Source organism: Hyperolius riggenbachi, chromosome 9 (assembly GCF_040937935.1).
Source record: "Hyperolius riggenbachi isolate aHypRig1 chromosome 9, aHypRig1.pri, whole genome shotgun sequence".
NCBI lineage: Eukaryota > Metazoa > Chordata > Amphibia > Anura > Hyperoliidae > Hyperolius > Hyperolius riggenbachi.
This window is the reverse complement of record NC_090654.1, coordinates 223,452,329-223,476,178: the sequence shown is the minus strand read 5'-3', so window position 1 is coordinate 223,476,178 and position 23,850 is coordinate 223,452,329. Positions and strand designations below refer to the sequence as shown.

The window sequence follows — 23,850 nt, the reverse complement described above, 5'->3', positions numbered from 1 at the left end:
CTAAGCATACACAAGTCACACTTACCTCCTGTGTAGTCTACTCCTCAATCTATTTTTCCTCTCCTGCGTCCTGTTTGTCCACTGTGATCAATAGAATTCTCCGTCCTCCATTTTGAAAATGGCTATTACCCCATAACAGCTTCCTGTTCAGCACACTGTTAAACTGTAACATCGCCCACTTGAGCCATAGGGAAACATGGACACATCAGTTCTCCTCTCAGCTGTAACTGACAGCAACTGATATATAACTGGCAGCAACTGATATATTTCAGTTCTGACAAAATGTTGTCAGAACTGGAAGGGATCACTGTAAGAAGAAATTGGTGAGCTTCTGAGAGGAACTGATGGCAAGGTAACTATGCAATGTTCATTTGAAGTTACCTCATGTGTTTATTTTAAATAATTTTACTCAGTACAGGTTCTCTTTAACTACTTCAAGAACGCCTCACGCCAATGGGCGTGACTACGGCGACAGCCCCAGGACTGCCTAACGCCAATTGGCGTCAAGTCCTGGAGCTGCAGTTTGGCAGGGAATGGCCACGCGCATGCACGATCGTTCCCTGCCAGTTCACGAAGCGGATCTCCGTGATTAGCCTGCTACGCGCTGATTGCAGCTAGCAGGCTGTTTGTAAACGAAAGGGGAAAGAAATCCCCTTTGTTTACAACTGTACAGCGCTGCGGTCTCCTGCAGCGCAGTCCTGTTCCAATTCAGATGATGGAGGGGAGGAGGGAAGGGGAGGGAGGAGGGAGGGAGGGATAAGCAGCTTATAAAGGCTTAGGGAAAAAAACAAACACAACGGCCACAGCGATCGGACCCCTCCGGTGGCATGTCCCCTTAGGGACAAAAACAAAGAGGTAAGTCCGATCGCTTGGCTCCATAGCTGGGCTGTGCAGGAGGCTGAAGAAACTGCACAGCCCAGCTGAGCTAAAAACAGGCTGTTCATTAGGGGGGGTTAACACTGTTGTCGTCAAGTGGTTAAAGTATGTTAGGAAGTTTAAAGGGTTTCTGTGGCCCTTTTTTTTAATTGTAATTTAAGTTAATTGATATGTTGTTTTAATAAGTACAAATCTTTTTTTACCTCTCTTGTGTTGAAAAAGCTGTACTGTCTCTCTCCAGCTCCTTTCTCATTATTCGTCTTGTTAGACAAATTATCGTGCTGCAGGAAGAGGCAGACTAACAGCAGCTGTTCCTCCTGGTGTTTCCCTCCCTCTGCTGTCTGGAGCATGCACAAAGTTCAATGATTACTCATGATGACATGACAGCAGGGAGCGCTAGAGAGCCTGTTTTATTGGAGTTATTCCCGCCCTGAATATCATTAAACGCATATCAACGCATGTGCATACAAAGGCCTGTTTTATGCGGTACGGTCCGGTGGGCGCGACGCACCGCATCGCTAAAGCTGTTTTGTAGTGTGAAACCGGCTTAACCACTTGCCGACCAGGGAATTTTTCACTGATCGGTGCTGCGTGGGCTCTACAGCCCGCAGCACCGATCAGGAGTGCAGCAGGGCGATCAGACTACCCCCCTTTTTTCCCCACTAGGGGGATGTCCTGCTGGGGGGGTCTGATCGCCGCCGGCTGCATTTGCTTAGCGGGGGGCTCTTCAAAGCCGTCTCTCCTGCTCCCTCCCTCTCCCTCCCTCTCCCTCCCCCTGTCAGCTGCGCAGGACGGATTTCCGTCCTGCGCATTGAAGGATAGGCTTCAGCCTATCATATGCAGGCGATCCCCGGCCAATCAGAGGCCGGGGATCGCCGATCTGCCTTACGGCGCTGCTGCGCAGCAGCGCCGTATGATGTAAACAGCGGGGATTTCTTCCCCGCCTGTTTACATTTTGCCGGCGAGCCGCGATCGGCGGCTCTCCGGCTGTTCACGGAGACATCCTCCGTGAACCGACATGGAAAGGCCGCTCGATTGAGCGGCCGTTTCCATGGTAACCCGCAGACGACCAGTTTACGCCAATCGACATTAGCTGGTTGTCAAGAGGTTAAGGCATCTGTGCCACACATGAATGCATTTATTATGTCCAGGTGTGCAAAGATTTGCTTGTTCCTTAATTGTGTCATTTCAATCACTTTTTCTCCATGTTGGATAGTGCACTAGTCACCTTGGAATTTTGTGATCAATCAATTGCTTGTCAGTCATCTGAAGAATAAGAGTCCACCATCTAATTTGAGACCATGTATCAGACAGGACTGGACTGCCAGGATCAGACTGAGTGGATTGAACTGACAGAACTGGACTGAGAGGAGCAAATAGGCAGTAGCAAACTGACAGGACTGAACTGACAGGACAGGACTGAGCGGGCTGAACTGACAGGACTGAGCGGGCTGAACTGACAGGACTGAGTGGGCTAAACTGAGAGGACTGAACGGGCTTAACTTACAGGACTGAGTGGGCTGAACTGACAGGACTGAGCAGGCTTAACTGACAAGACTGAGTGGGCTGAATTGAAAGGACTGAGTGGGCTGAACTTACAGGACTGAGTGGGCTGAACTTGCAGGACTTAGTGGGCTGAACTTGCAGGACTGAGTGGGCTGAACTTGCAGGACTTAGTGGGCTGAACTTGCAGGACTTAGTGGGCTGAACTGACAGGACTGAGCGGGCTGAACTGAGAGGACTGAACGGGCTTAACTTACAGGACTGAGTGGGCTGAACTGACAGGACTGAGCAGGCTTAACTGACAAGACTGAGTGGGCTGAACTGACAGGACTGAGCGGGCTGAACTGACAGGACTGAGCGGGCTGAACTGACAGGACTGAGCGGGCTGAACTGACAGGACATGTGACACTGTCACAAACAGCATGAAGACACGCTGTAGCTACTCGGATGGAAAAGCACTGAGCACCGATTGGCCAGGGTTTAAATACCTTGGCCTTTGCACCAGTGCTGTAGTCCTGCGTCCCGCTGCTGCAGCTACTAAGTTGGGAGAGAGGATCACGTGTGCTCCTAAGAGCACTTATGTGCCGCCATGCAAAGATCCATCCTGGGAGACTTAGGGGATGAGCGTTCTGAGAGGCAGGCGCTGGACCCTGGGACCGGTAAGTATAACTTACCACTTCTGGCCTGCTGGAGTGCATGTTGCTTTCAGGGCTCATTCACACCGAGGGCGCTTTGCGCTTTTTTTTCTGAGCGCCGGTGAAAAAACACCCTAAAATCGCTAGTGCAATGAATCCTTATGAGTTAGTTCATATAAGCGTGTTTCGTCTGCTTTCCGCTCAGCAAAGCGCTGCATGTACCATTTTTAGGGCGTTTTTGCTACAATAAAAGGTATAGGAAAAGTGCAAAATGCTCACAAAGTCACTTTATGCTGCAGTTGCGTTTGCTCTTTTAAGAATAAATACATTCTATTTATTCTTTTCCGGGTCAAAGAGATCACTTCCTGACTTGCATCAGGAAGTGAAAAAATAGAATCGCTCTGCAAAATCATTTTGAAAAGCGCTGTACACAAAATTGTAGCGCGCAGGTAAGCGCCGGGAGGGGAATAAAAAAAATCACTCACAAAATCGCAAAACGCAGCCGTCTCAGATTCAATTTTAGATGTGAGCAAAGCCTCAATGTTCCTTGCCACTGGTCTCTGTTATCATTTACAGTAGTTCACTGACTGTTTAGAGTTCCATGAGAATCTTGTATTTTGCTCCCCTCTCCATATTGAACATACTTTTTTAAAGTGTCCAGTGGATACATGCCTCTTTCTGTGTGTTTTTCTGTCTGTAGCTTTAAGTGCAGTTTCAGTATTACTTTCCACTGTTGTCTGTTCTTTTCTGTGCCTGTACTTGTCTATGAGTCTGGTTTTCACGTTAAAATCGGTGCACTGTATGATTTTGGTAAACTACAAAGCAATATGGCTGACATGTGGCTGTCTCTTACATCCTCCCTGATTGCTCTGAGTTGTGCCACTACTTCTAGCATGCTCCTATTGTATTGTTTAACCATTTACCGCCATCCTAACGTATTAAAACGTCATGCTTACCGCTATTAACAGCAACATGACGTTTTAATACGTCGCGCATTCCCGCCGCTGCTACCGCCGTGTGTCCGCCGCTACCGCCGCCATTACCGTCGGGATCCCGTGCTGGGCGATTGGGGAAGAGGACTGAACAGTCCTCTACCCAATCGCAGTGCCTGGAGTGAATGGACGTGACCGCGAACAGCGGCTACGTCCATTCACATAAACAGGAAATGTAACAGTTTAATAAAGTGTGTAAAAAAAAAAAAAAAAAAGTAAACACGTCCTATGAGTGTTCACCAGCGCCATCTTGTGGCCAAAAAGTATATTACACTTACAAAATACATACATTTTCAAGTATATACACATCATTAATAAAATTACACTTCCAACCCTCCCCCCCAAAAAAAACACTTGTAAAAAAAAAAAATCAGCTTAAAAAAAAAAAAAAAATAGTTGCCTTAGGGACTCAGCTTTTTTTATTCTATATTTTATGGGAGAAAATTAATTTTAATTTATTACATAGGGGCTTGTAATTATGGCCAGAACAAACAGAAAAATAACCACTTATATTTCAAAATAATATACTGTCGCCATACATTGTGATAGGGACATAATCTAAACGGTTTAATTATCGGGACCACTGGGCAAATAAAACGTGTTTGTTTTATCCACAGGAGAATGTTTAATTTTAAAACTATAAAGGCTGAACACTGAGAAATAATGATTTTTTTTCTTTTTTTTCCTGTTTTTCTCATTAAAATGCATTTAGAATAAAAAAATTCTTAGCAAAATGTACTATCCACAGAAAGCCTAATTGGTGGCGAAAAAAACGAGGTATAGATCATTTTCTTGTGATAAGTAGTAATAAAGTTATTAGGGAATAAAAGGGAGGAGCGCTGACAACTGAAAATTGCTCTGGTCCGTTAGGATAAAAACCCTTGGGGGTGAACTGGTTAAGAATTGCAGAAGAGTCAGAGGCCCATATGCTATACACGTTTTCTCTTAAAGTTTTCTCCTAGGAGATCATTTTTTCATCTTCTATTTAAAATAACTTTCTAGCACCGTTCAACTGAAAAAGTAACAAAAAATAAGTGATAAAGTATTATCACATTTACAGGTCCTTCTCAAAAAAATTAGCATATTGTGATAAAGTTCATTATTATATTGATGATTTTGGCATACAGCTCATGAAAACCCCAAATTCCTATCTCAAAATAATAGCATATCATGAAAAGGTTCTGTAAACGAGCTATTAACCTAATCATCTGAATCAACTAATTAACTCTAAACACCTGCAAAAGATTCCTGAGGCTTTTAAAAACTCCCAGCCGGGTTCATTACTCAAAACCGCAATCATGGGTAAGACTGCCGACCTGACTGCTGTCCAGAAGGCCATCATTGACACCCTCAAGCAAGAGGGTAAGACACAGAAAAACATTTCTGAACGAATAGGCTGTTCCCAGAGTGCTGTATCAAGGCACCTCAGTGGGAAGTCTGTGGGAAGGAAAAAGTGTGGCAGAAAACGCTGCACAACGAGAAGAGGTGACCGGACCCTAAGGAAGATTGTGGAGAAGGACCGATTCCAGACCTTGGGGGACCTGCGGAAGCAGTGGACTGAGTCTGGAGTAGAAACAACCAGAGCCACCGTGTACAGGCGTGTGCAAGAAATGAGCTACAGGTGCTGCATTCCCCAGGTCAAACCACTTTTGAACCAGAAACAGCAGCAGAAGCGCCTGACCTGGGCTACAGAGAAGCAGCACTGGACTGTTGTTCAGTGGTCCAAAGTACTTTTTTGAGATAAAAGCAACTTTTGCATGTCATTCGGAAATCAAGGTGCCAGAGTCTGGAGGAAGACTGGGGAGAGGGAAATGTCAAAATGCCTGAAGTCCAGTGTCAAGTACCCACAGTCAGTGATGGTCTGGGGTGCCATGTCAGCTGCTGGTGTTGGTCCACTGTGTTTTATCAAGGGCAGGGTCAATGCAGCTAGCTATCAGGAGATTTTGGAGCACTTCATACTTCCATCTGCTGAAAATCTTTATGGAGATGAAGATTTCATTTTTCAGCATGACCTGGCACCTGCTCACAGTGCCAAAACCACTGGTAAATGGTTTACTGACCATGGCATTACTGTGCTCAATTGGCCTGCCAACTCTCCTGACCTGAACCCCATAGAGAATCTGTGGGATATTGTGAAGAGAAAGTTGAGAGACGCAAGACCCAACACTCTGGATGAGCTTAAGGCCGCTATCGAAGCATCCTGGGCCTCCATAACACCTGAGCAGTGCCACAGGCTGATTGCCTCCATGCCACGCCGCACTGAAGCAGTCATTTCTGCAAAAGGATTCCCGACCAAGTATTGCGTGCATAACTGAACATAATTATTTGAAGGTTGACTTTTATGTTTTAAAAACACTTTTCTTTTATTGGTCGGACGAAATATGCTAATTTTTTGAGATAGGAATTTTGGGTTTTCATGAGCTGTATGCTAAAATCATCAATATTAAAACAATAAAAGGCTTGAACTACTTCAGTGGTGTGTAATGACTCTAAAATATATGAAAGTCTAATGTTTATCAGTACATTACAGAAAATAATGAACTTTATCACAATATGCTGATTTTTTGAGAAGGACCTGTATATTGAGTATTTTAGTGATTTCTGGTGGTTTAAAAAACATTTTAGTGACAAGTTTAAAAATAACCCCTAAAAAACTTAGGAGAAAGTGTTAATTGCATATTGGCCAGAGTTTTTAATTTTGGTCTTCAAATAGCAAACTTCATTTCTGTAAATGCCTTACTGCTGACCTGTGAAAATACAATTTTGTGTAATAATAATTTTGTGCTTCCAGATTTGAAGTATAGAAGAGTATCCAAAAATATTGTTAAGCAGAGCTTGAAAAGAAATGAAAATGCCAAAAGCGTGTGCTAAAAGGCTCTTCCTTTTTCTCATATCTTCTGCTCTGGCGATATTTGTTCTGCAAATTAAGTGGACTAAAGTCTTGAATATACCAGGTGAGTTTTTATGGCTATTGAAAAATAGACTTAATGAGCCACATTCTTAATATGCACAATACACGTAAGGAACGTGGCTAAACATGCAGCAAAATCAATCAAACAAATTGGTAAGTACCATCACAAAACAATGTTTGCATAATAAGTAGTAGCAGATTTGCATATTATTTGCATCTGAATTGAATGCAAAGTGTGCAGAAAATCTATTTAGGTGCTTCACACTGAGCTGGTGGTCATTTCAGATGCAGCCTTAGTGGTATGCGCTGGCGTTCTCCTCGCTGTTGTACAAAATGTAAGTTACACTTTTTTAATGCTGAGCTGCTCCCAAGATTTAAATTTAGGTTAGGTCACTTGCCCGGAGGTTTGCCTCACCGTGGCGCAAGTGTCTAGTATAATATACTTTGCATGCAAACCATATTGGAATATTGGAAGCTAAAGTTCCTCCTAGTTTAATAAATGTTAGCACTTGTCTAGGATGCAGGGCGTGCATTTTTCAGTCTGACACAGGCGGTATATGCCTGTGCGATTAACCGTTCAATTGCACATGTGTTTAGGGACGCGCAGCCTTTCCCCCCAACTTTTTTTTATCACTGCTAAGCAAATTACAGTCATAAACGTTTTCCTGGCAGAATACAACTTCTGAGCTGGGAGGGGGAAAAAATGCGCCAACAATCGCTGGCATCAGCGATTTCGGTTTTAGATGTGACCAAAGCCTCAGCGCTTTATTACTACTTATCACATTGAAACAATCTATATCCTGTTTTTTTCAACACCAATTAAGCTTTCTTTGGGTGGTACATTATGCTAAGAATTATTTTACTCTAAATATATTTTAACTGGAAAAATTAGAAAAAATGGAAAAAATTCATTATTTCTTAGTTTTCAGCCATTATATATTTTTTAAATAATACATAGGGGTAGTATGGCGAATTGACTTATTATAAGATCATTTAATATAACATTTTTCTAAGTGGAGCAATGAATTCAGCTCGTATTGTTGTAGAATAAAAGTCAATTACAATAGTGCATTAGCCGCAACCGGCAAAGGAGTCGAAGAGGATTCCTCCTACTTGTAACGGCACACTCGTGCAGTTTTACAGATCATCAGAGCTGCGTTATGTCCCAGGACAGTGATTTGCGGCTCTGATGAAAAAAATTATGCCTGCTGAAGTCCCCTTCAGAGAAGCTGGCACAACCACGGACAATTGTTGTTGTCTGACTGTTGCTGTGGAGACCATCTCTCTGCTTATGCGCAGATTCCCAGCGGCTAGTTTTAGCAGGCACAAGTGCTGTAGCTGTGTCCTGCATTCTTTATATTCCTTTTAAACAGAGGCAAACAGCTGACGGGGCTGCCTCCTACTCCACAATGGTATATGCTAACTGTGCGTCAGTATGGTTTCTCTCCCGACGTGACTCCTTTACTGATTGGGGCTAATGCACTATTGTAATTGACTTTTATCTTACAACAATACAAGCCTAAAACATTGCTCCACTTGTTATATTGTTATGTTATATTAAATGAACTTATAACAACTTATAACAAGTCAATTCACCATACTGCCCCTTTAACCACTTAACGACCGCCCACTGCACAGGGGCAGTCGGAAAGTGGAAGCCCTAAGGACCGCCGTACGCACAGAGGAGGCGGTCCTTTTAGGGGCATGGGCGGAGCGATTGCGTCATCCGTGAGGCGATCCTCCACCGGGGATCGATGGCCGGGAAGTTAGACTCCGGCCCCCGGCCAATTAGCAGCGCCGGCGGGAGGAGGAATTCCGAAATGCGGCCAATTACAGTGTATAAAGCACTTTGTTAGGTAAATAAAGTGCTTTAAACATGATTCCTCCTCACCTCGTGGTCTCATTGTTCCAGAGACCACCAGCGAGGAGGAAGCAGAAGTGAGTATACGCAACACTTTTTTTCCCACACAGCCTCTGTATACAGCTAGCTTACCCCCTGATCCCCCTCTGATCACCTGTCTATAACCTGTCCATCACCCCTCAGCACCCCCACCCATCAGAGCAGACCCTAACTGCCCAACTGATCACCTGCCCAGACCCTCGATTGCCCTCAGACCCCCCTCCTGATTACATCCCCTGCGCATTGTTTACATCTGTCCTCCCCAGCAATCACTAACTGATCTTCGATCAGTAACCCCCTGTGTCTGCCTCTCATCAGATCAGGACTCAGTCTGCCCCGTGTGGGCTCCTGATCAACCCCCCACCCCCTCAAATCGCCCTCATACCCCCCTAATCACCTTCAGAGTGCATTGTATTTGACTGTGCTGTGATTGTATTCGATTGTGCTGCAATTGTATTCGTTTGTGCTGCAATTGTATTTGATTGTCCCGTGATTTGCTTCGATTGTCCCATGATTGTTTGATTGCCTCTGAGACCCCACTTCCCGCCACCCCCAACCCCACCCTCCACCCCACCACCTCCAACCACCACCCTCCCCCCCACCACCTCCAACCACCACCTTCCCCTCCCCCCCCCCCCACCTCCAACCACCACCTTCCGAGTGCATCAGATTTGCTTGTGCTGTGATTGGATTCAGTTGTGCTGTAATTGTATTTGATTGTCCCGTGATCGGCTTTGATTGTCCCGTGATTGTTTGATTGCCTCTGAGACCCCACTTCCCACCAACCCCTACCCCCCCCCCCCCCCACACACACACACACACACACCCCTCCCCCACCACCACCCCCACCACCCATCACCTTCCGAGTGCATCAGATTTGATTGTGCGGTGATTGGATTCGATTGTGCTGTAATTGTATTTGATTGTCCCGTGATCGGCTTTGATTGTCCCGTGATTGTTTGATTGCCTCTGAGACCCCACTCACCACCAACCCCAAAACTCTTTATCAAAACTCAGTGACCACAGCTTTCTACCTCTCAAATACCTCCTTTTGCTAGGTAGTGTGAGAGATCGCAGAAAAGCCGCCGCGAGTGCTACTGAGCAGGCGGCTGATTCCGCGTCCAGTGCGGCGGTTTGCACGTGGAAGCGTGTGTCTGGCGGCAGAGCGGGACGTGGAAAAGCCGCCGCATGCAACAACAGACAGGCGGCTGATTCCGCGTCCAGCGTGGCGGTTTGCACGCAGCAGCGTGCAGCTGGTGTGGCTGAGCCTGTTAGTTCACACAGGTTTAGAGCTACGCACGCGCGCGCCAGAAGTCAGGACCTTTATGCCAGCAGGAGATGTGTCAGCTGATCAGGATGATCAGCTGATTCCTGCTGGACTCCTGATTGGCTGAGTGGTTCGGGCGGGGCGGCAGAGTCCTGCAACTATATATACAACTTGCTTGTCAGTTGCTGGTTGTCTGCCGTTGCGATCACTACGTGGAAGCACTCAGACCTTTAGTCAGATCCTACAGTGTGTTAGAACCAGGTGGACCTGGGAATTCACACTTAGCCAGTTTACTAGTACTGTTAATCTGTGTATTTATTCAGACTAGTTCCAGGGTGCTGAGACCAAGGACCTCGCACTCAGACTAGGCATTGTTTAATATCTGTTATGACTTATTGCTTTTCTGACTACTCCTCTGTCTTCTGATTTGGTACCTCGCATATCTGATATACCGTTGCCAGACCCTGCTTGCCTTGGATACCGAATCAGTCCTCTGTCTTTGTACTTTATCTGTCAGTGTGTTACCGACCAGGCGTGCCCGACCTCGAGAGCTATCTCTCCCCTTAAGAGATAGTCTCCAGACCAGATAGTGACATCCACCTTCGGGTGTCACTCACTCCCTTATCCTTCCTTCGTCCAGCCTGACTCCTCCCCTTGGAGAGCCTAAGGCTGCTGGAAGGTTCCTGTGCCTTCCCGAGCAGTATTCCAGCACTGCTGATGCATTGCTCAAAGTATTACTGTTACACCAAACACTCACATACCTATAGGTGTCCAGAGGTTAGCAATATATCTGTATTATCGGTGATGCTGCAGATTATCAATAATCAGGTATATATCTGCATTTTTGGTGATACTGCAGATCATCAATAATCAGATTCTCTCTGCATGCTGACACCAATTGTTACAGAACGGCAGACCAAACCCAAATGGACGCACTCCGCAGCCGTCTCGATGCACTCACCACTACGGTGGAAAATCACACCCGAGTGCTGGACAGTCACCAGACTCAAATCAACGCTTTGTCTGGGACTGTACAAGTTTATCAGATGGCTGTGGATACCGTGCGATCACCTCCTAGCACAGACATACGTATGTCTGTACCTGAAAGGTTTTCTGGCCACAGATCTGACTTTCGAAACTTTAAAAACCAAGTGTTGTCATACTTTGAGTTGAGACCTAGTACTTCAGGAACTGTAGCTCAGAGAATTACGTTTATCAAGACACTGTTGTCAGGAGATTCCCAGACTTGGGCATATAGTCTTCAGCCAGGTGATGGCGCGTTAGTGTCAGTTGAGGCGTTCTTTGAAGCTATGGCCATAATTTACGATGATCCGGATATTTCCTCGACCGCAGAGCGGAAGCTCAAGACATTGCGGCAGGGCAGAGATCCGGTCAAAAATTACGCAGCTGAGTTCAGAAAATGGGCAGTTTAAGCTAGATGGGACTCATTTGCATTACTAGACTGTTTTTTATCAGGGCTGTCAGACGCAGTCTCAGAGTTGATGTTGAGCCATCCTGAGCCCAAATCCCTCGATGAGGCCATTTCATTGGCCATCAGAATCGATCGTCGTGTACGATACCAAAGACAGACCCGGGGTAGGAACAATATGCGATACTTGACCTTTGCAGCGCCTCCTTCTGTTCCACCTCCACCTGCTTCGCCTCCACCAGAACCAATGCAAATTGGTCGGTCAAGATTGTCGCGGGTGGAGCGGAGACGCAGAGAAACAGAGCAGCTCTGTCTGTACTGTGCAGAGGGGGGTCATAAAGTGCAGAATTGTCCCAAGAAGTCGGGAAACGCTGCCGCCTAGGTGTAGTCGGAGGTAATACCCTAGGCGCGCAGTCATTACCTCTAGATGATAAACGTTTCCTTCTCCCTTGCACTATATCCTGGCAGAATAAGACTGAGACTACTGAGGCCTTCATAGATTCTGGCTCAGCAGCTAATTTTATGGATTATGAATTTGCTAAGAAATTGGGGATTCCGATCTCCCCACTAAAACCAGTAATCACCCTCTTTCCCAGACCCCAGACGTGGGGGTCACAGTAGGGGTGTTGCATAAAGAAAGTTTATCGTTTTTTGTGTTACGAATGGCAACCTCCACGATCATTCTTGGCATGCCATGGTTACAAATACACTCGCCTCAGATCAATTGGGCTACGGGTCAGCTAACGAGCTGGTCTGCCCATTGCTATCATCATTGTCTAGCGAAAGTAACCTTTGGTAAAACCAAGATTCACATGGAGGGATTGCCAGATCAGTATTCAGAATTTGCAGACGTGTTCTGTCCCAAGTCAGCAGATAAACTTCCTCCACACCATCCCTTTGATTGCCCCATTGATCTTAGGTTGGGTTGTATGCCCCCTAGAGGTCATCTCTATAATTTATCTGGGCCAGAGAAGTTGGCCATGCAGGAGTACATCCGAGAAAACTTAGCTAAAGGTTTTATTCGTCCTTCTCGATCCCCGGCAGGGGCAGGGTTCTTTTTTGTGAAAAAGAAAGATGGAGGCCTACGGCCCTGCATTGATTATCGGGGTCTAAATAAAATTACAGTAAAAAATCGCCATCCTTTGCCTTTAATAGACGATTTATTTACTCAAGTCACCAATGCTACGATTTTCTCAAAACTGGATTTGAGGGGTGCTTACAACCTTGTGCGGATCAGGGACGGTGATGAATGGAAGACGGCCTTTAACACTCCCGACGGGCACTACGAGTACCTGGTGATGCCCTTCGGGTTGTGTAATGCCCCGGCCGTCTTTCAAGAGCTAATTAACGAAGTCTTTAGAGAGGTGTTGAGTAAATTTGTCTTAGTATACCTAGACGACATACTAATCTTTTCGTCCAACCTCTCAGAGAACAGAAATCATGTTAAGTTTGTGTTATGGAAGTTGAGACAAAACATGCTGTATGCTAAGCTGGAGAAATGCATTTTCGAAGTGACCACTGTTGCCTTTCTGGGGTACATAATTTCAACCTCTGGCCTCTCTATGGACCCAGGAAAGGTTTCAGCTGTTTTGGAGTGGCCTCAACCTGTGGGATTGAAGGCTCTCCAGAGGTTCCTGGGGTTCGCTAACTACTATAGGAGATTCATAAAGGGGTACTCCACGGTGATTTCTCCTCTCACCAGTCTCACAAAGAAAGGGGCAGATACTCACCACTGGTCCCCTGAGGCCCATGCTGCTTTCACCACGCTAAAGAAATTGTTCTGTACTGCACCCATTTTGAGACATGTCGACACCGCCTTCCCCTTTATCGTGGAGGTAGATGCCTCAGAGGTAGGGGTAGGGGCTGTGCTGTCTCAGCTTTCCGGGTTGCAAGGAAAGTTACACCCCTGTGCCTATTTTTCACGTAGGTTTTCACCCACAGAGAAGAACTACGATATAGGCAATAGGGAACTTCTAGCCATTAAGTTGGCCTTTGAGGAATGGCGACATTGGCTAGAGGGTGCAGAACACACCATTATTGTCTATACTGACCACAAGAATTTGGAGTACATTGAGGGTGCTAAGAGACTTAGCCCCCGACAGGCCCGGTGGTCATTGTTTTTCTCAAGATTCATATTTGTAATCACGTATACCCCTGGTAGTAAGCACATCAAAACTGATGCTTTGTCCAGATGCTTTGAACCCGAGACAGCACTGCCCTCAGACCCAGAAACCATTCTTCCTCAGAAAGTGGTTCTAGACGCCACTGAGACCTGGAGGGACTGGACAAAAACGTTGAGTCCGTTCCAACAGGATGTACCTGAGGGAAAGCCTGAAGGGGTCATGTTTGTACCATTACCTTTTCGTTTACAAATACTGCAGTTGTTCCATTCCCACAAGAATGCTGGGCATCCTGGGGCCACCAGAACTAAGGCTCTCATTGCGAGATGTGCCTGGTGGCCGTCATTGGCAACTGACTGCTAGGAATATGTAAGAGAATGTGCAGTGTGCAAACCCTCCCGTCAGGCACCTGTTGGGACATTGCAATCATTGCCAGTGCCGAGTGAACCATGGACCCATCTGTCCATGGATTTTGTGGGCAAACTCCCCAGGTCTGAGGGCATGACCGTCTTTTGGGTAGTAGTCGATCGTTTTAGCAAGATGGCCCATTTTGTCCCCTTGAAAGGACTCCCCTCGGCTCAGGAATTAGCTGAGCTCTTCATCCAACATATTTTCCGGCTGCATGGTATTCCGGAAAATATAGTGTCAGATCGGGGAGTCCAATTTGTTTCAAAATTTTGGAGGGCATTCTGCCATCAGTTAGACATGGAGCTATCTTTCTCATCAGGCTACCACCCACAGACCAATGGCCAGACCGAGAGAACCAATCAGTCTCTGGAACAGTTTCTGAGATGTTATGTGGCAGACGTTCAAACTGACTGGGTCAAATTCCTGCCATTTGCAGAATTTGCACACAACTTGAAGAGCTCCTCCTCAGGTTTTTCTCCATTCCAGGTGGTAACAGGAAGGTCACCTAAGTTCACCCCATTACCAGTGGCTGCCACCCCGTTTCCAGCCTAAGGCTCTTGGAAGTTTCCTGTGCCTTCCCGAGCAGTATTCCAGCACTGCTGGTGCATTGCTCAAAGTTTTACTGTTACACCAAACACTCACATACCTATAGGTGTCCAGAGGTTAGCAATATATCTGTATTATCGGTGATGCTGCAGATCATCAATAATCAGGTATATATCTGCATTTTTGGTGATACTGCAGATCACCAATAATCAGATTCTCTCTGCGTGCTGACACCAATCGTTACAGGTAGGTGCTCTTTTTTTCTGGGTTGTCTCGGAGGAAAACCCCATAAATTTAGCAGTCCACAATGGCAAGAAGGGGGATTTCTGATGAGGAGGTATACAGGTACATGGACCAGTCGGATGAGAGTGTTTGGGAAGACTCAGCCGACGAATCATCCGGGTCCGAATTTGAACCTGTGGAAAGCAGTGGTTCTGTGACTGAAAGTGATGACGAGGTTTTGGTCCCGGCTAGAGCCAGGCGTACCAGACCCCATGTCGTTAGACCGCAGGTGGTGCAGGAATCGCCTCAAGGGCAGCAGGGTGGTGCTAGCGCTGATGAGAGTTTTCTTGGTGAGGCAGGCACCAGCAGCGCAGAATCTCCTGGACTTAGTACCAGTACTTCCGTAGACCCTGGTGAAGTGGTGAGCGCCAACATGGAAGTTGAAACTGGTACGGTGGCACGTGCAGTAGTACCCCCGTCGCAGCCACCAAGAAGAAGACGTAGTACCCATAGACTCCCAGAGGTGCTGACAAATCCAGATTGGCAATCCCGATTCCGCCGCACCCGTAGTGCCCCCTTTCACCGCCCAGTCTGGAATCCAGTTGGCGACAGCTCATCTAGGAACAGCCCTAGACTTTTTGCAGCTGTTCATCACCCAGGTTCTCTTGGACTGCGAGTGATAAATAGCTCTCTTTCCCTAGCAGCTGGACTTCTATAACTTGGATGAGCTATTAGGCTGATTTTCAGGAACCAGAGAATATATTTGTTTTTTGTCTGCGATAACCACATCTTGAATTATTAATACATGAAGTTTGTCTATAGTCTAATCCAGCATTTCGGAGGGAATCAAAAGGACTAATCTTTATCTGCTGATCCTGCTACAAGGCCAGCATTTGGTCGTAGCACCTAGGTGTGAATAGCTGGTAGTGATGATTGAACACCCAGATATTCGGGCTCGGGTCGGCTCGGCCGAACATCGTCCAGATGTTCGTCATATTCGGCCGAACACCGAGCCCAATGTAAGTCAATGGGGACCCAAGCAGCTTGCCTGCTGGAGGGGTCGCAGCATGAGGGGAGAGCCATGGCCACAGTCGGTGGGGAGGGGGTACGGTCCCCCCCTCCCTCACCTCGGGGCTCCCCCTCTACGCTCCCCTCCAGCTTAAAAAAGTGTGTGGTGGGCAGCGGTGGACAGCGGCAGGCAGTGGGCAGATACATACCTTCCATGCGTTCCATGGATACTCCTCGCTCTAGCGTCTGATGCAACTTCCACTTCCGGTATATCCGGAAGTTGTGTCAGACGCTAGAGCGAGGAGTATGCGGTGGAACGCACGGATGGTATGTATCTGCCTGCTGCATGCCGCTGCCCACCACACACTTTTTTAAGCTGGAGGGGAGCACAGAGGGAAGAGCCGTCCCTCCTCCCCGCCGCCGACTGTGGCCATAGCTCTCGCCTCATGCTGCGTCCCCTCCAGTCCCCCCCCCCAAACAGCGCAGCCGAGCATCGCATGGTGCGTGGCTGAGCTCGAGCTGAACCCGAACACCCCGATATTCGGGGAATAAATAACAGTGGCGAACACTGTTCGATCAACACTAAGGCCTGGGGCACACCACAACCGCTAGCAGATCCACCAAACGCTAGCGGTTTTGTGTGTGGATGACAGAGTTTAGTCCCAGTGCACACCGGGCGGATCTTGATGTGATCCGCCGGCTGCATCCGCCTGAGTATCCGTGTGGCTAATGTATTTCAATGGGCTGATGCACAAAATCCGCGTGGCTAATGTATCTCAATGGGCTGGTGCACACCGGCGGTTTGAGGTTTGTAGCAAACCACAAACGTGCAGCAAGAGGCACGTTTGCGGTTTGCTAAAAACCTCAAACCGCCGGTGTGCACCAGCTTATTGAGATACGTTAGCCACACGGATTTTCAGGCGGATGCGGCCGGCGGAACCGCCCGGTGTGCACTGGACCTAATAGCTAGTAACGAAGTAGAGGGGTGAGGGACTCTAATTCAGAGTGAAGGGAAAAAAAGACATCTGCCGTACATTTAAGCCAGAACTGACATTCTGCTCTGCTTTGCAGAATGATACGGAATCGATAATCGTCTCGACTTCCGTATCATTCATGACAATACATGTTAAAAATGTTTAGTTGTTTTGTCCTATTTTGTTGTTTGCATCACAATAAATCAAATAATACATCTTTTAAGTTGTAGATATGTTTTGTCAATGTAATAGTATAAACTCTCAAACAATCCAATTTAATTCCAGGTTATGAGGCAACAAAACATGAAAAAATGAAGGGTGGTGGTGGTGGTGGGGGGGGGCCAGGGGGTGGGGGTGGGGGGCGTGAATACTTTTGCAAGGCACCCTATTCATCCTGCATTCCCAGCAGGTAGAGAGATTCTCCGTAGTCTCTGGGGGAGACAGGCAGTGAGCGTGTGCATCCCATCAGCAGTTTCTTCCTTCTCTACAGTCAGGCTGGCCTGGCCATAGAGTTCAGAGGTATAACTTGAACATATTACAAGCCTGGCTTGGGTACTACACCCTCTATCATCTGGAGCCCATAGTGAAAGTCCTGTAGCTTAGGTCCAAATCTACAAAACAAAAATTACAAATGTAAACCTTTTCATCCTGATCATTTTCTTTACAGACTCTCGACAAGATGAAGAGATTTTTAAACACCGAAGTTCTACTGTGAAGTTAATGTGTGAGCAGAATAATCTGACACATGCCGCCTTTCCATTGGACAGGAATGTTTTTGGTCAATTGTATGTGGAACACAGCCACAAGCTAATCTACTGTGAGGTGCCAAAGGCTGGTTGTTCCAACTGGAAAAGAATAATTCTTTCACTCAATGACTCACTTGGGCTTACGTTAAATGAACTCAAACATTATAAAGTTCATTCATCACCTTTACTGCGCAAATTAAGCCACTATCCACCCAGTAAGCAGAAAGAGTTCCTGGCCAACTACACCAAGGTGATGTTCACTAGAGATCCTTTACAGAGGGTGGTTTCAGCATACAGGGACAAGTTTCTTCATGAAGATGATGTCTATTATAGCAAAACCATAGCTGGCATAATTAAAAAGAGACTAAAAATCAACTCTACAACTATTACTTTTGAACAATTTGTCCGCTTCATTGTGGTAGAAGATCCAAAATACAGAGACACACACTGGAGGCCAATGTATCAGCTCTGTGACCCATGCAGTATCCATTATAATGTTATTGGCAAGTTCCAAACTATCAGTCGGGATGCAGAATTTGTTCTGAAGACAATAAGAGCACCAGAGGATCTGAAATACCCCAGTATGAAGCATCATTGGAATGCCAGTCGTACGGATGATAGCATCACTAGACAGTACCTGGACACTCTACCTCCTGATCTGCTTAGACAACTGCTGCAAGTTTACACTGTAGATTTCTCCATGTTTGAATATAGAGGTTACAGTAATTAATAGGGGAAAAACATGAGATCAAAATGGGCACATGTTCGCTATTTTGGGCTCTACTCACAAAATGTCTTATAAATGACTTATCACCTAAGTGATAAAAATAACCTTTCAGCATATTTACAATCAAACTATTAATTTAACTACTTTAGGACCAAGGTGATTGAAATCTACGCCCTGTTTTGATGGGCTCCTGGCTGGGCGTAGATTTTAATCACAGTCCCCAGCATGCATTCAGTGTTTCCGTCGCTCCCTGCCGATCGCGCTGCCCGAACCCGACGTCTCTCACCACAGCTCACTGGCTCTGCCTGTCTCTATGATGGCAGAGCCAAGTGAGCCGGTCAGGAGCTGATTTCATTGGCTGACTGTCAATGTAAACCACTCCCATTGGCTTGCATTGATACACAGTCAGGAGCCAATGAAAGCGGCTCCTGAGCAGCTCACATGACTCTGCCATCATAGTGACGGCAGAGTCTATGTCAGGAGGATCCCAGCGTGTGGCAATGACGGCGGTTGCGGCGGGTATGCATGGCGATTCGTATTGTACCAGCGGTCTCTGGTCCTTAAGGGGGCAGAGACCGCTGGTACTTAAGTGGTTAAAGTAAATACTCTCCTACCTAGAACCCTGCCCACTAACCACCATTTCTACCACTCCACACACAGCTTCCCTTTACCTACTGTCCTATACCTTAAATGTTTAGACTGTAAGGCCTTTTGGCAAGGGCTCTCTTCCCCTTTTGTCTCACAATGCTGTGTAATGGGGGTACATACCTCCCACCTTTTGTAAAAACATGTAGTTAATTTGTTCACTGACTGTATTAGCTGTATACTCAGTGAGGGATGGACAGGAGGACGCAGGACGTACGGGAGTCCCAGCATGATAGGGCAGGCTTTGCCGGGACAGGACAGGGTTAAGTGTGACGGGGGCGGGGCAGCGCGCGGGCTCCGTCACGAGGGGAAGAGCGCTGATTGGCCAGTGGCGGAGGGGCGCTGAGGAGCTTGGGAGCAAGGCGGGGGGCGGAGCAGGCATTCAGGCAGACTGCGCACGGAGATAGGAAGTCTGTCTCGCGCGTCTGCATCATGGAGAATCTCATGAGGTTAGTGAGGGAGGCAGCGGAGGTGAACGGGGCACGCTGGGTCCAGGATCAGCTTACGGGCAGTCAGCCTGGCCCCTCGACGCCACCCACAGAGGCTTTGGGTCCCCGCAAGTCCAGGCCGCCAGAGCGGCTTAGCCCAGATGCGACCCCTCGAGCACGCCGCCGGCATGGGAGCCCCCTAGGGGACCCTCAGCCCGCCGCCAAAGCTTCCACCCATGCTTCTGGTCGGTCGGGCGGGAGGAATCCCGCGAAGAAACGAAGCTCGCAGGGCGGGAGGGGAGGCAAGGGGAAGGCATCCAGCAGTGCAGCCCCCTCCATAGGTGCCATCACGGCAGCAGCGCCCGTTGCTGCCCGGCCGGGAACAGGAGCAGCACCCACCCAGGCCAGGGCGGCCCACCCCCCACGGGCGTCCACTTCCACGGCCGGTGGCTCTACGGCAGCCCCCTGGGGGGCTGCCCGGCGAGGGAAGAGTCAGAGCACGGGGACCAGCAAGGGCAAAGCTCCTGCTCCCCCAAAAAGCACCCCCAAGAACATTTCCAAGGCCTCTGGCAAGGGGTCCGGCAAAAAAGGACATGGAGTTTCGGCCGCCAGGAGAGCCAGGTCTCCTTCTCCAGCATCTTCCTCTCAGCAGACGTCCGAGCCGGAGTCGAGGTCCGAAGGCGAGATCTCCTCCTCTGAAGACGAGCCTCTGCAGCAACCAGGATCGGGATTGCCCGCTGATCGGGACGGGCGTCCGATGCAGCTCGGTGAGCCAGCAACCTTGAATGTTATGCATACTGTACCAAACGTTGTTGTAAATACTTTGGCTAGTTCTGTTGTAAATGGGGGTTTGGGTGTCGGCGGGGGGGTTGCCGGAGTTGGGAGTGTAGTGGCATCACCACACATGGCGGTGTCAGGGGGAGAAGGGTTGCCTCAGACAAGTGGGGTTGGGGTGTCGGCAGATACGGCTGATACGGCTTTAGCACTTTTGAATTCAGTTATGGTTTCTATCAGGGACGTTATGGCGAAAAGCACAGGCTCGTCGCCCCTTCCTCCCCCGACAGTAGCATGGACGGGGTCAGCTCCCATGGCTGGTTCGACGCCCGAGGGGACAGCAACGCTGGGGCCCGCTGCATTAGCAGCCTCTAGCGGTGTTGGGTTGGGCACGTCAGACAAAGGTGTACGTATAGCGGATGCGGCTCATTCGGAGATGTATTTGTGTGTGGAGGGGCCGTTAGGGTCACATTTGAAACAGGAGGCATGCGAGCGCATTTGGAGGGGTGAGTACGTGGAGATCTTTTCCCTCCTTCCGCTCGAGAAATTTAATCTCGACAGGGTGAAGCCTGACGAGAGTAAGAAGGAGGAGGAGGAAAAGCGGAGGTACCGGCTGATACCGAGATCATTCCAAAATTGGTTTCAGGCCTTTACCATCCTGGCAGGGGTTATCGGTGAGAAACAGCCGGAATGCTGCACCGGTTTGTTCTGCTACATGGACTCAATTGGTCACGCATATCGTTCATACGGAGGCAATGCCTGGCTTCGGTATGACGAATTGTTTAGGCAGAAAAAAGCGGTCCGGTGGGATCAAAGGATATGATCTCCTGGATGAATTTGATGATTCCGACTCGGAGTTCCCAGTCCTTTCTTGCCACGGCTAGTGGGTCGTCCTCAACTGGACAGCAAACAGGTAAGCGAAAGGGGCAGTGCTGGCAATATAACGAGGGAGCTTGCAAGTTCGGGGGATCATGCCGCTTTCGTCACGAGTGCTCCTCATGCAATGGAAGTCATCCCGCCAGCAAGTGCTCAAGGCCAGCAAAGTCGCGGGGTAGCGAACATCATCCAAAGAGGGACGACGCCGGTGAGAGTGGACGCGATGGCTCCTTTTCTAAGTAGGTATCCGGACACAGAGGTGGGAGCCTTTTTAAAGAACGGTTTTCAGTTCGGTTTTGTTATTCCCAGTGCATGCTCCACTGCAGTAAGTTCGCGTTCAGTTAATTTAAAATCCGCTCAGGAAATGCCCGAGGTTGTATCGGAAAAGTTGAGAAAGGAGGTGATATTAGGTCGGATGGCAGGTCCTTTCAGGGAAAAACCTTTTGAGGATCTAGTAGTATCACTGATTGGGATCGTCCCTAAAAAAGAGCCAGGTAAGTTCCGTATGATACACCACCTTTCCTATCCTAGAGGTTCGTCGGTAAACGATGGCATTAGTCACATGGAGGCATCAGTGGTTTATACGTCTTTCGATGTAGCCATACGTTGGGTGAGTAAATTAGGGCAGGGAGCTTTGTTGGCTAAATCCGACATTGAATCGGCCTTCAGACTGCTGCCAGTTCACCCGGAGAGTTCACGACTGTTGGGTTGCGTGTGGAACGAGGAATTCTACGTGGATCTTTGTCTCCCTATGGGGTGTTCGATTTCCTGCTCTTACTTCGAGAAATTTAGTTCATTCTTGGAATGGGTAGTGAGGGACATCGCAGGAGTGAATTCGGTTATTCACTACTTGGATGACTTTTTGTTTCTAGGCCCGCCTGGTTCAAATATATGTGCGCAGTTGTTGGCTACAATGGAACACATATGTGAGAAGTTCGGTATTCCATTGGCTAGGGACAAGACCGAAGGGCCGGCCACTACTATGAAGTTTTTGGGCGTGGAAATTGATTCCGTGGCCATGGAGTGTAGATTGCCTCAGGAGAAAATTGAGGACCTACGGGGGTCCATTTTACGGGTTTTGGAGTCCAAAAAGGTGACGTTGCGGTCCCTGCAATCGCTGTTGGGTAAGTTTAACTTTGCGTGTCGCATTATACCCATGGGTAGGGTGTTTTGCAGACGGCTGGCAAGGGCGACAGCAGGGGTAAAATCCCCGCATCACAGGATCAGGGTTACGGCAGAACACAGGGAGGACCTCAAAGTGTGGTTATCGTTTTTGCAAGAATACAACGGTCGGTCATTTTGGTTGAGCGATACGGTGGAGGATTTTCAAATCGAACTTTATACGGACGCTTCGGGGGCGCATGGGTTTGGAGCTTATTTTGGAGGAAAGTGGTGCGTGGCAGCATGGCCGGAGGATTGGAGAGAGGCCGGTCTTACAAAAAATCTTTTATTGTTGGAACTATTCCCGATCGTGGTCGCGGTGGAATTATGGGGTGATTTCTTTAAGAATCAGCGCATTCGTTTTCACTGTGATAACATGGGTGTGGTGGGGGCCATTAATAATGTGTCCACCTCGTCGCCACAGGTGGTACGGTTGTTGCGGCATTTGGTTCTGTGCTGTTTACGTTTAAATATGTTTGTGTCGGCTGTGCATGTTCCGGGTTGCACTAACACTATCGCCGATGCTCTCTCTCGTTTTCAGTGGGAGAGGTTTTGAGCGGCAGCACCGGACGCGGAAGATCAGGGGTAACCTTGCCCGGATGCGGTGTGGTTGATTCCGGGAGGGCGGTCGCATCATTAATTCAGAGGTCGTTGTCAAGAGCCACCTGGGCGGCATACTCAGGGGTCTGGGAGCAATGGAACGGCTTAGCGCGCCATATAAATTGCTCGTCAGATGAAGATCGCCTAAGTCTGCTGATCTACTTCATTGGTAATGGGTTTGCTCAGGGTATTTCGGCGACGGCCATGTCCAGGAAGCTGGCTGGGCTTGCCTTTATGTTCAAGCTAAATGGGTTTAAGGATGTGACAAAGGAATTTATAGTTAGGCAAGCAATGAGAGGTTTTCGGTTGGGTTCTAAAGTACGGGATTCCCGCAGGCCAGTGACATTTGAAGTGTTGGGTTCGCTGGGTGAGCTCTTGCCAGCAGTTTGTTCATCGCAACAGGAAGTGTTGCTGTTTAGAGCGGTGTTTACTCTAACATTTTTTGGGGCGTTTAGAATAAGTGAGGTGGTTAACCCAGCGAAATGGAAGCACGGGGGCTTGTTAGCTGGTGATGTGTCATTGGTGGGGGAAGGTCTGAGGGTTCATGTCAGAAAGTCCAAAACGGACCAGGCAGGGAAGGGTGTTACTGTGGTCTTATCGCCAATTCCGGGTTCTAAGATTTGCCCAGTTGCAGCGATTAGGGAATTTCTGGTAGAGCGGAGGCAGTCAGGGGTATCCTTCTTTTGCCACGGGGACGGATCTTCATTATCTCGCTACCAGTTTGTGGCAGTTTTTCGGGCATGTTTGACTTGCTTGGGTTTTCAGGCAAAGCAATTTGTTTCCCACTCGTTTAGGATCGGGGCGGCCACGGAGGCCGCCAGGTGGGGTCTAGGTAGTGCTATGGTAAAGCGTATCTGTCGATGGGAATCCAATAGATTTTTGGGTTATGTTAGACCGCAGTTGGTGTAGTATGTAAGTTGTTAAATTGCATTGTTATGTGGATATATTACTGAGTTTGTTTCCTCCTTTTGCTCGCTTATTCCCCCCCCCCCTTCCTTTTCACTCCTACCACCCCTCATCCTTCTCCCACCATCCCTTATCCTTCTTCCCTTCGCTTTATCTCTCTTGTGTCCTCAGATGGCTCCCCACCTCTACTGGTTTG

At 48.0% G+C, this 23,850-nt stretch overlaps 1 protein-coding gene across 1 annotated transcript; it reads left to right on the top strand.

The window, feature by feature from the left end:
* The first annotated feature begins 803 nt into the window (after window positions 1–803).
* Window positions 804–18,604, top strand: LOC137531908 (carbohydrate sulfotransferase 9-like). The gene is made up of 3 exons (XM_068251924.1): window positions 804–855; window positions 6,798–6,960; window positions 17,459–18,604. The coding sequence occupies exons 2-3, from the start codon at window positions 6,852–6,854 to the stop codon at window positions 18,265–18,267; spliced, it is 918 nt and encodes a 305-aa protein (XP_068108025.1). The 5' UTR covers window positions 804–855; window positions 6,798–6,851; the 3' UTR covers window positions 18,268–18,604.
* The last annotated feature ends 5,246 nt before the right edge of the window (window positions 18,605–23,850 follow it).

Coding starts and splice junctions, on each gene's coding strand:
- LOC137531908 (XM_068251924.1), top strand. CDS start 6,852: ATGAAAATGCCAAAAGCGTGTGCTAAAAGGCTCTTCCTTTTTCTCATA. Junction 6,961..17,458: donor TAAAGTCTTGAATATACCAG/GTGAGTTTTTAT, acceptor TTTTCTTTACAG/ACTCTCGACAAGATGAAGAG.